We start from the raw sequence: 12,858 nt of genomic DNA on the forward strand, positions 1-12,858 counted from the left end.
ATTATATTAAATCATTTCATCATCAAACATCTCACATCATCTTATTATTATCATTATCATCATGTACATCATCATATAAACATCATCACATCATTATCTAACGTCATCAAGTTATCATATAACATCATCATGCACTCACAAGCTTAGAGTAAACAGAAGATTTACCAATGGGGAATAGGCGAGACAATGTGACGTTAATATTAGTTGTAGAAATACCTCAATTTCATAAACGTTTGAGATTTCAAGTTAGATCTTATGAAAATTGTTTACAACCACAAATATTGAAACAATGAAGGCCCCGATGTGCTGGGATGAGGTAGGAAGCATGAACTATTATGACCGGAGTTAGTCCAAGTCACCAATGAGACCCAAAAGATCAAGGTAAGAATGTGCACGACTTAGAGTAGACAAAAATTTTACGCCAACGTGAGGTGTAGAAACTTAGAGTTTGAGGTAGACAACAAGATATTCTTAATGGTGTTTTCGATGAAATGCATCTTAAGGGTCGAACGAAAGGGGAAGTTGAACCCATGCTTCATCAGACACTTCAACATTATAGATCAAATCAGATCGATGACATACAAATTAGTCCTACAACCATCCCTCTTCGTGGTTCATAACGTATTCCACATACCCATGCTTCAAAAATACTTGGATGACACGACTCACGTCGTAGTCTACGAGTCCTTATAGATAGACGATGGCCTAAGTTAAGAGAAAAGACCAATAAGAATTTTCGACCGGGAAGTGAAGGTTTTCAGTACTAGGAAAAGGGTATTTACAAAGCTATTAAGCGAAGGAAACTAAGTGAGAACAAAAGAAAGAGATAAAGGAGAAATACACCGAGTAGTTCCAAGATTAAGACACTTGTGAGGATGAAAGTTTCTTTTAGACATGTATGATGTAATAACCCAAAATAAAATAAAAGTTGCACCACATCGGTTATGTTGAGAAAGTGGGGAGTTGGGCTCCAATATAAAAAGGGAGGTCCCTTAGTCTTCTTTTAATCCCATTTGAGCGGTTCAGAGCCAGTTGAAGAATTCATTTTCTGATGGCTTCGTGCTCGGCTGATTCGGTTTGTGTTTGGTACACTTGGACCCTTTCCTACTAGTTTCTAGCATCAATGGGTCGTAAAAGCTTTGGTCTAGGCCAACCAATTAAGTGTTTCTACTATCAGTTTGGTTCGAAAAATTGTTTTATGTATGATGACACATGTCTAGTGACTTCACACATGTCATGTGTGTGATATGCTTTTGTGATGTGATGATGACGTTGTGAATGTGTCATTATATGATATGCCAAATGACACGAGGGTATGAATGAAATTCTTTCAATATCATGACGCGATAAACTATGTAATGTATGAAATGCTAAGATGGTCTATGATGTGTTATGTTAGGCCATGATATGTTTTGAAATAAAGAAAAGCTATGAAGCACAACCCCTATGCTATGGTTTGAAAGATATGTTATGAATGAAATGATTTATGATGCTACGACGGTCGCTATTCCCTCTGGGTATCCGACAACAACTCAAAAAAGCTAGCCCGACCAGTAAGTCTAAGGGGTGTACAAGCTCGCCTAGTGGGCCTATACTCGCACGTACAGGCCATGCATAGAAAAATACTACACATCCAATTTGCCCGAACTGGAAAGCCGCCTAAGAGAAGACAATTTTAAATGATAGGTCCCATCATTCTGCACGTGTTTGCATTTTTCGACCCGAATAGTAAGGTCACTTACTGAGTATTTCTTAAAATATTAAAGTCTTGTGCTATTCTTATATTTCAGGTAAAAGCAAAACACCCCTGTACAATTGACGGTTACGTCATAATGAAGATCGTAGAACCTGTGTTAGGGTAGTTGACATTTTTATTCCGTAGATTGTAGGTTAGATTAGGACATCGTTTTAATCTTTTCTTTAGTTTTATTTACATTCAACATCGAATACTTTTCATTGTTTTGTTTTTAAGGTTTTGAATGTAAACGTGTAAGTAAATGACATCGTTTTACGAATGATTTTGATGGTCCCGACATTTTCATGCATCTCTACGACATAGCCACGTTACGTACGAGGAGTGACCATATGGTATTCGAGTAAAGAAGGGGTATATGAATGAACAAGACTCGAAAAAAATGAAAGTTATTATCTATACCAATAATATGCATCTTATTTTTCGGTGGCTCAATCATAGACATTGGTTCGTGGGGATCGTTTTCACTCATATAAGTGAAGACTAAGTACATGACTGTATTGCACGAGATGCAGGAGAATGACGGGACCATTAGGTGCCGAATTTAAATTCCAAATCGTGGGCATAGATGGATAACATAATTAAAAGTTTGGGCTAATAATGGACCTATTAAATTTGATGGGCAGTTAGATAATGTGATGGGTATCATTGAAGTTCGCAACAATTTCACGGCAACTTTCTGCTCCGACGACTACATGACGACGAGCGACAACTGAGCCGACTTCAACTCCAACTCGCAAAGCCGTCACTGCCGGAGAAAGTTGGGATCGGAGAGCGCCTGGAACTCTCTCTCTTTTTGACGGTGTGAAGACCGGCGTCATAGCCATCGTCGGAGCACTCAATTTTCATTTTCATTACACGCGGCGGCCGACTTAATTCGGTATTGGAATTGCATTGCGCAATCTAATTCAGTCGCTTCTGCTGCGGGCTTCCGTTTGTGGAAATTCAATTCTTAGAGTGCTATGGAATTGGAGGTGAGGACTGTGGGAGGGATGGAGAACTGTTTTGTGTCACTTCCTCTCGTTTTCATCCAAACTCTCGAGAGGCGGTCTGGTTCTGGCTCGGCCATGGGCGGTCTCCCTGAATTCCTCGTTCTTGAACTTCGCGATTCCTCTTCCGATGAGGTTTGGACGGTTGCTTGGTCTGGCGCTTCGTCATCTTCTGCTGCAATTGAGGTACCTCTACTCTCACGTGAATGCTATTTCTTAATCAACTAGCACATCCAGAGCTGAATTCTTCAAATACGAGCGTTTATGAAGACTGTTTTAGAATATATCGTTGACAAGTTTAAGGTTGTGCTTAAAAACTGATAGAATTCAATGGATTTTCTGTTGGTCGTCTTTCTTTTACCTTGCTTTTAAGCCGGGGTTCCTTTGGTATCAGTAGTTTCCGGTAAGCAGAGCTGCTGGTGTTTAAAAAATCGTGTATGGAATGCAAATGCATAAGATAGTGATCATTAAAAGTTTTATCTTCCATTGATGTATAATTTGTTTATAGATATAGATGAGGATGGGATAGGGACTCTGGTTGAATGGTGGAATTTCTACGTTAGAAGTATAGAAAAATCGACACAGCAACGTGTAGGAGGATTATTCTGTGTCTGCAACGTATAGTTTATGAGCTATGCATGGTGGACTGTTCGTTGGAATGTCCTTGCATTGCATCATTGATTGATTATGTTTCTAGTTGTAGCTTTGCTTCTTTGTCGACTGTTATTAACCAACTATATGGTAAGTTTTAATGATTCATATGTCATATGATGTCTGTTTTATAAATTTGATACGGTTAATTCCATCATATTTTGCTGTGAAAATTGTAGCTATATCCTGTCGGCATTTAAGGAAAATAATATCATAAACTTTTATATTCCTCATTTTCTCTTCATATTTTTTGATTCTTCTGCCGTTAAGCATAAGCAGCATGTGGTTTCTTTGGACGTATTTAAAATTTTTCCTGAATTTTGTCATATTAAATTCTTATTCACTCAACATGTTGTTTTAAATTTAATGTAGGTCTCCAAGCAATTTGCAGATTGTATTTCCTTACCAGACTGTACCAGTGTTCAAGTTCGAGCTATTTCTAATGTGCCAAAGGCTACTGTAGTTACAATAGAGCCTTATGGTGAGGATGACTGGGAAGTTCTAGAGTTAAATGCAGAGCTTGCTGAGGCAGCCATATTGAACCAGGTTCCTCATATACATCCCTATCTTCTATAATTCCCTTTCTTATCGCACATCTAGGATGGATGTAAAACTTATTTGATTTTGGGATGTTTTTAATCCATTTCTTATGTTTGTCACGCTGGACAAAATTGTGGCATGCAACGGATAATAAGTTTTGTCTGTACCTACAATTTGTAGACTTACTGAAAAGTTTTGTTTCTGGTTAAGAAAAAGATATTATTTTGCTTCTACCAAAGGTTTCTGTTGTTATATTATTTTTGGGTTCAGCCTAGTGTTAAATCTAATTATTACACAAATTCTATCAAATAACAATTACTTCTTTGCTATGTTTTCCTTCTCGTCTCCCCTGTCCTTTGCTTCATCTGTGTTAGTGTCTCCGTTATCCTTGGTCTTTCCCTTCGTCATCATTTGAATATTTGTTTATATAAAGATGGCTGGTTGGGGTGTGACAATCAGTCTTGCAGTGTTCATTGAGAACTCAAATTTTAAGCTTTAAGTTGATAGCGAGTACAGAGGAGGCATAGTGGACTGTGATTTCGGCAGTAATATCTCATGCTCCTTTTCGTTATATTGGTAAGCTTTTTCCTGGATCTCTGGTTTTGTGAAGCATCTTTTGAAGTGTTTGGTGTTTCTTTTCTCCCACTCCTCCCTTTCTTTCTTTCTTTTTAGAGATTCAAGTCATGATATGCAACGACCCGTTTTTCGATGCCTCAAATCATGGATTGCCATGTGGACTCAAGAGTAAAATGAGCAGAAAATTTTTCAATTTGTAGAGTGGGAGATGCAAGGAATTTAAAATTCAAACATGCATTTAAAACGGACTCAAAATCAATTTGAAAGTACAAAACAATATCTACGGAGTCACATAAAAACAATGTACAAAATGGTATGAGTTTGCAAAGTAACATTAAAGTAATCTTAAAAGCGACATAAAAGGGGAAAGACTTGATCTATGGATCCCTCTTGCAGCCGCATGCTCCTGCTATCAACCGTAATCTACGCTTCATCTGAAAAAAAAAAGAAAAAAAAAAAGAATACAGGAATTAGTATAAAAATATTCAGTAAGCAACCTACTTGTAGGCTTTTATTGGACTTAATCCTTATGACAGTATCTTAAGCTATGTGCTCATATACTAATCTTAACGTTAGACAATACCGTGACATGTAGTCTGTGCAAACTCTATAAGGTTTATACGTACCTAGACCCTATACACTCCTACTCCAGGGGTGTATACCTAACCCCCTCGGAGCCATAATGTAGGGTTTTCGGTTATGCTTAGCTCTACATTTTTCGTTTTCCATGACCAGACAAGTACTCTGATCGCTTGTCCCCTATACATATTTGTCCACTGGATGCTCCCTAATAGTATACCCTATATACGACTCTTGGGACCCTATGTGGGTAACCACTAAACTCTTTATACCAAGTAGACCCTTACCACTCTAGGAAAGTTCACGATTAGGGGTTACTTGCCAATTGTACCTACTTGATACTTAGTCAACCCAAAATGCATGTGAGGTCCATATGTAGATTCAAACATAAAACAGTGGCTCATGTTCATTCATGTGTCTTCCCAGACTTTCTAGGCACATAGCAAATATCCAAAGTAGAAACTTGGCGTACATGGGTGTTTAACCCCTATAACATGCTCCCACAAGTATATCATACATATATATATATATATATATATATATATAAATGTTCAACATGCTCAAATAGACATTTAATAATCATACGAGACATGCTAGAATCCTAAAATATCTCTAGGACTAGTTAAGAGTTTTTAAACATACAAGTGGAAGCTATAAAAACATATTATCATGCTAAACCAGACAACCACTGAGTTACTAGGCTTAACTATCATGTATCTCAATCATTTAGACCTATAATCATGTTTTCTAACAGGTAGCCCAATGTCCTAATTGATCCCTACAAGTATTATTTGAAAAATAATCTATGTGGCCACTTACTTGTTTGTCGACTTCCCGAGCTTGGTTTCGGTCTTCTAGCATTTCAAATTCTCTTAATTTCTCAAGTATGTCCTAAATTATGTCAAAAGAATAAAAAGGACTCCAAGAAGCTTCAAATTTGTTAAAAAAGAGGGATATAGGTCGAGAAACTAACCGTTGACTGATGGTCATCTTCCCCAACTGTGTGCATGCTATTTTGCTTTCCTTCTTTCTTTCTTTCTTCTTCTTCTTCTGTTTTTTTTCTTTTAATAAAAAAGATTCTTTTTTTATTTCTTAGAACTCCAGATGTTACTTCCTTTGGGTTGAAAAAACCTAGAATAAAAATTGAACAGTAGCTGAAATCAAGTTTTTGTAGTCCCTTATCTTGGTGTGTCTTATTACTCATGACAAAAGTTCAGGTAAGGACACCCTTGTCCTTCATCTTCTAGCTAGTCTTTTTTTTGTGCTAAAAGGAGAGAAGCTCTTTTGATGTCCTCATTGTATGAAAATTTGGGACGAGGCGTCTTGAGTTTTGTGGTTAATATCCTCTTGAGTATCATTTTCATTGACAAAACATGGAAGTCCTTTTGTGGTTAATCATTGACAAAACATGGAAAAGTGTTAGCTTATAGTCTTTTTTTCTGCCCTAAATGAAAAAGAGAAACACAGACCATGGACATGGAACTTGCATACAACAAAATGGACATGTCCGTCTATCAGTTTCTATCAGGTTAGTATATTTTGGGATCCTATAGTAGATTATAAATAAGCTTCATAAAAGGACTACTTATCTCACTATTATTATTAAAGCTATTCTCTCAAACCTTCCCGTCTACTAGTGGTCTTGTTTCCTACGCCTGATAAAATTCTTGACTTGATTGGGTAGCTTTTAAGGGATTTTCTTTGAGAAGGAGCAAACTATTTGGGTTGTCATCTTGCAAACTGGAGGAAGGTCCATTGATTGGTTTAGGGACTTCAGCATCGGTAGCCTTAAACAGAGAATCAAACTCTTTTTGGAAAGTGGATTTAGATATTTCTTTGTGGAAGAGAATCCCCTTTGGTGGCTGATCATTATTGCTAAATACGGCTCCATCGACTTAAGCTCTTGGCATGATGACTTTTATGTGCACTAATGCAGATGCCATGGAAGTTTATTATCAAATGTGAGCAGCATATTCTTTCCAGAAAAAAGCAATTTGTGGGCAAATGGTTTGTGCACCAACTTTTGGTTAGATCTACAGGATGTCCCCTAGGTTTTTCTTCCTCTCTAACTGGAAGCATGCATCCATCAAGAGTTTTGGAACTCATCCACTCAAACATGGAATTTGATTATAGGGGGCTTTCACGGATAATAAATTCAAGAGTGCGTGGCTTTAATTGACTTGCTCTCTGTGGTCTATTTCACAAATTGCCCTTACAAATAGAAATAGTAGCTTCTTGATGTATTGGGAACCTTGACTGTTTGGTCCTTCTCCACAGTCATGATAAACCTAGATGCTTCATCATGCCCCCCATTCTACCGAGAAATTTGCCTTGGTAGTTACCTCAAAAAGGAAAACTTATTATTGTGGGAAATGGTCACGAGAGCATGGATACCCAGGATTTATTTGATACAAAACAGGTACCCTTCCCTCCATTTCTCTATCCTTGGGTTGGGTGTATCATGTGCAAAAAGGGACCGAATCTCAGACTCACACTTTTCTTAGTTCATTTGCATACAGATTATGGAGTTGCTCACCCTCCTCCTTTAATTGACTTGAGGCTCTCCTTTTCTGCATGAGTCATCATGATTCTGTCATGGCTATTCATCTTTTCACTAAGTAATAGAAGATTCTTTGACTTCAATTTATTAGAGCTTATTTTCGGAATTGGTGGCTTGAAGGAGCAACTAAAGTCTCAGTAGCTTACAGAAAACTTTTACCCATTTTTAGATAATATTTATTTTGTGATCCTCCCTTGTTGTAAATTATGCGTTCTTATTAAACAGTTTAAACATGAAAGAGATTTTTGCAACCTTTTTAACTTGAGATTTCTTTCTATTGTAATTTGTATCAACTATGAAATTGTTCGGTTCTTATCCAAAAATGTATAGACTTCTCATCTAGATATTCCACAAGATATAGCTACTTTCTTTTACCTCGCGGGTTCTAACCTATGTGCATGCAACCGACTAATCTCATAGGACAATTGCTTGATCCTACATCACTCTATTCCGAGAAAGATCATAGAATATTAGATCCTAAGTAAGTGAAAGAAAACAAATAAGTATGAAGGAAATAAAAAATAAAAGTTCGCCAATGTAAAATAATAACAAATAACAAGAACTTAGCAACCGACTTGGAGAGAGAACACCATGAAGAAGACTTTAGCGCAGATTCAAAATAAACAAGTCCTGGAATAAACTTTGTGTTAAACAATCGTATTGATTCCTTCCCATTCACAAAATTTTCCTCCATCCATTAAAAGTCTTCTAGAAACAGTAATCCAAGAGCTGAGATGAATCCCAGAAATCAAAACTAACTTGCACAAATCATAGAGCTCAAATTACTGCCAGATTCTGGTAAAACACAACCAAGGGCTTCTTGAACTAGAACTATGATTTCTGGCCGTTTGCCAATCAAAAGATGGATATTGAAGGTAACAAGTTCCCTGACCTTAGCATCTAATGAGCAAATTATTTGAAATCTTGATGATGTTTAATAAATATGGAGATTATTTGGCTGCATATCGGTAAGTAGGTACCTTCCTACACACCACCATTAAATGTTTGACCCTAAGAGAGAGAAAAGTGAAAAATGAGAAATTGAATTTTTTTTTACTTTCCTGTAGTTGTACAAAACAAAAGTAAATGATTGCATGTAGGAAGATACCTACACATTGGTATGCAGCGAAGTATTGTTCATAAATTATTTAGGAGACATACAAAAGATTACAATAACCAGATATCATATATGAGTTGCCTATTAATGATGAAAACAATTCAAGAAAATTGTATGTGATGCAGGTCAGAATCATTCATGAAGCAATGCGATTTCCTTTGTGGTTACATGGTCGGACGGTTGTTACATTCCTTGTGGTTTCTACCTCTCCTAAGCGTGCGGTGGGTAAGAGGATATCTAATGCTTAGTTTACTTGTCATTTGTTTGCTTTGCTAATATATTGATTGGCTGCTATGAAAGCATACAAGATTCTTTTATTTTTATTATTAAGAGCTAATTTGAAATGTTTGAGATTGTAAAAACTCAATTTCTATAGGCTAGGCAATAGTTCTGTGAGATAACTTGATTTTTGCGTGTATTAGCTGAACACTCACATTCTTCCAAAATAATACTAAGCACAATACATTCCTGGAGGTTGCAGCTATACCTTTCTTCATTTTAATCTACTTATGAGTCATCTGTTATTATGTTTCAATGCATTCGATGTCCAAGTGTATGCACTTTTCTGCATATGTCTGCAATAGCCTTCATATACTACATTCCTCTTGTCAAGTCTTTTTGATAGAGTATGGAAAATATTTAGCCATTTATTTTCTTTTAAGTAGTCTTGTGAAAATTATCTTATTTTTCCTTTTTGTTTTTCAGTGCAACTCGTGCCCGGAACTGAGGTAGTAGTTGCTCCAAAGACACGCAAGAGAGTTCTAGACTCTAGAGAGGGTTCATGCATGCAATCTTCCCATATGGTTCAGGAAAAAGCTATGTTGCGAGTTCAAGATCTAGACAAGAGATTGATTTGCAATAGTAATTGTGCAGGCACTGAGGTTCGGGTAGTGCCAACTTCTGTTGCCTTTATTCATCCACAAACAGCTAAAAATTTCTCATTGAATTCTCTTGAGTTGGTTTCTATATTGCCTAGATCATCAGGGAAAGAGAGAGGGAAGCATAGCGAGATAAATGATTTGAGGAATTCAAAAGGTTCAACTGCAAAAGCGAATGGTGGAGAAAGAGCTAATGGAGAAGAAAGTCGACAGGCTATTGTTTATCTTTTAAATTCAAATTTGGTGAATGAAGGACATATAATGATCGCTCGTTCCCTTCGACTTTATCTGAGAATCAACTTACATTCGTGTATGTCAGTTTATTTCCATTTCCTAACAAAATATTTGATGGCTCTCTTGTTATCTGTGTATTATTGGTGTAAGGAAATATCACTTAAACCACAAAGCAGACCGAATTTTTGGTAGCTTCTTATTTTGAAACTCTGTTTGTAATTTGCACCATTACATCTTAGTGCATTTCCATTCATAACAAACTATTTGATGGCTGTGAACTAATTATTTGATTGGGTTAAGGAAGTACCGCCAAACTAAAAAACTATTTGTATTTTAGTACCTTCTATGTTTATAATATGCTTCTAACTTCACGCAAGGAATTATATATCCGTGTATGCATAATCTTAAATTTTCTTTTCATTGTGGAATCAATTTTGGTCTCTTAAGTTCAATTTCTTTTGTAATAATTTCCTTTTATCTCTATAATTATAGATACAAATTCATGTTTTCCATGCAAGGCTTGATAAATCCAGGTTTATTAAAAAATGAGTTAATGTTCTTCAAAAACTTTATCTAGATTCAATTAGCATGTGATAGCTCCAGATTTCGGCTTCCAAAAAGCCTTTCTTTTACATTTGTAAACAATCGGTGATACTGCCTATGTTAATTAGCCAAACATTTTTCAAGATTATCTTGATGCCCTTTATCCCCTGATGCGTTAATGTATACAATGTTTTCTGTTTCTTATGGGAATGTCTGAATACTTGCAGGGGTTCTTGTAAAGCAACAGAATGTTACTTTGAAGGCGGATTTCTCCTCTGCTTCACTTTCACTTTGCTACTTTAAAATACATGATGATGACGTGCCTCTTCTCAAAAATGATCTGAAGGCAAGTGACAGCCATAACAGTGTCAAGAGGAAAAATATTTTATCCAAGACTAGCTCATGGTCTTATATGGATGTTGCTAACTTGCCAGTTCATGAACAAGTTCTTGATGTTCTTTCTCATGAATCTCCTGGTAGAGAGGATGAGGATTCTCGCTGTATGTCGAGTGTGGAAAAAGGATTACAAACTCTTCTTCGAGTATGGCTCCTTGCACATCTTGATGCCATTGCTTCTAGCGTAGGAACTGAAGTTAATTCAATGCTTTTGGGAAACCAAAGCTTGCTTCACTTTGAAGTCAGGACCAGAGGAAATATAAACTCAGCATCTCTAAATGCTTCAGAAGACACAAATAAGACAGATGAGATCCTGTGTCTTATGACTATTTCTCAAGAACCACAGCAAGTGGTATGCAGTAATGCATTCAAACTTTCTTTTGATGATCAAAACAAGTGCGTTATTAATTTGGGAGGTGTGGAGTTGTCTAAAAGGTTGCACTTTGGTGACCCTGGATCCTTCTCAACCATTAAAGAGAAGACTTATATTGATGTTGATAGCTTGGATGTATCTTCTCTGAGCTGGTTGGATGCATCTCTCCCTAATGTTATTAATAGTACGTATTCTCTGTAATGATTTGATCACTCATCAGCTTTGGTAGTTTGGTAGCGTTATATTAAAATAGGGTTACATTTTTTGCAGCATGCTTTTTTGTTCAGTTCAGAAATACTTTCTATTATTAGTTCAGTGATGCACGTAAGTCCTAATGGAAAATTATTTCCATGCTATAGGGTACCAATCATAGATGCATACTAACAGACAAAACTTCAGAACTTTATGATTCACCTATTCATGTTTAAATCATGTGATTGTGAGTTGTAGTAGGCCCTGCTTTAAGTCGTTATGCTTTGTGTTGTACTTCTGATTCAAGAAGCACTTTTCTCCTGTTATGTGTTGCGTACAGTACCCTTAGGCCTCAATCCCTCTTTGTTTTCTTCTTTTTTCTGTTCAACCTTGCTGCTGCTTAAAGTATCCTTGACACAGAGTCATATCTGGTTGCAGGGATAAAGGTATTATTATCTCCAAGAGCAGGGCGGTGGTTTGGGGCCCACGATCTTCCACTTCCTGGACATATTCTCTTATGTGGACCACCGGTGTGTTCCTTTCGTTATTTGATTTGACCTTACCTTTCTTAAGTAGATTTAAACCTATAATTAAGCCAATAATTTGATGTTCTTGGAGTAGGTTAAGTGAGGTAATTTCCCCTGGAGCTTGATGAAAACAAAAGATGCAGCACAATAAAGTTGCTATTATTTTTGTTTTCTTTTGATTTTAAGAAAGAAACAAAGCCTTTGATGTGGCCTACAATCTTGGCTTCAAGAATACTCGAGAAAGCCTTTATTCCTCTGTTTATATAGTTGACCTACTAAGTACTAACCAACTTGTACTTGAGTAAAAGAACTAATCCTCAAAACTCTTGACAAAAAGCACTGACTCAAATATAGAGTCAAAAAGGAAGGAAAGATAGACTCTTAGTTTCTGCTAGATAAAAAAAAGGAAAGGTTGTGTTTCTTTCCTCCCTTTGGTTGAAAATTTTACTTTATGAGAGAATTTCTGTCCTTTTCCCTCGCTTATCAGATCTCCTTAGTCTCTTGCCTTCCAACTTATCTTTTTCTCAGTTTTCTTGGCTTACAGGTTTTATTTCCCATTTTGTGGGCATTGCCGTGTAGCGTGTAGCTAAAATATTCAATGTTATCTCCAGACGAAGAAGCTTCCAAGAATCATTTTCTGCTATCTCCAGCTCCTTTCCCCAAGTAGACACCCTTGAAAAATGTTCTTCCTTCCTTTTCATAATCTCCTTCCCCTAATTGCCTACTTTTCAAAAGTGATTGCCTCAAAAAAATGCCTTCATCTACATCAAATTCAAGGCCGAATGAACATGAGACCCATCCTTGGCAGCATATAATTGTTTATTCGCGGCTGATTGAACTGCTTTTTGGACAGCTCAGTTAGTTTTTATTCCATAGAAAGAACAAGAAAGACTTGGTCGAAGAAGCCTGAAGAGGATTTTTTTTGGGGGAGGGGGGGGGGAATGGGGGGG

General features: G+C 36.7%; 1 protein-coding gene across 3 annotated transcripts in view; it reads left to right on the forward strand.

Annotated features, from left to right (window-relative positions):
* The first annotated feature begins 2,387 nt into the window (after window positions 1-2,387).
* LOC111457058 (peroxisome biogenesis protein 1) overlaps window positions 2,388-12,858 on the forward strand; it is a 20,913-nt gene continuing 10,442 nt past the window's right edge. The window contains exons 1-6 of one of the 3 annotated variants that reach the window (XM_023099184.1): window positions 2,388-2,928; window positions 3,766-3,939; window positions 8,891-8,990; window positions 9,471-9,953; window positions 10,648-11,373; window positions 11,820-11,911. In XM_023099184.1, coding sequence (XP_022954952.1) covers window positions 2,716-2,928; window positions 3,766-3,939; window positions 8,891-8,990; window positions 9,471-9,953; window positions 10,648-11,373; window positions 11,820-11,911 — 1,788 coding nt within the window. In that variant the 5' untranslated portion in view covers window positions 2,388-2,715. Of the gene's footprint in view, window positions 2,929-3,765; window positions 3,940-4,367; window positions 4,510-8,890; window positions 8,991-9,470; window positions 9,954-10,647; window positions 11,374-11,819; window positions 11,912-12,858 lie in introns of those variants that run through there. The other 2 variants (XM_023099185.1, XM_023099186.1) reach the window with 2 other exon arrangements.

The sequence above is a fragment of the Cucurbita moschata genome, unplaced genomic scaffold (assembly GCF_002738365.1).
Source record: "Cucurbita moschata cultivar Rifu unplaced genomic scaffold, Cmos_1.0 Cmo_Scf00019, whole genome shotgun sequence".
Taxonomy (NCBI): Eukaryota; Viridiplantae; Streptophyta; class Magnoliopsida; order Cucurbitales; family Cucurbitaceae; genus Cucurbita; species Cucurbita moschata.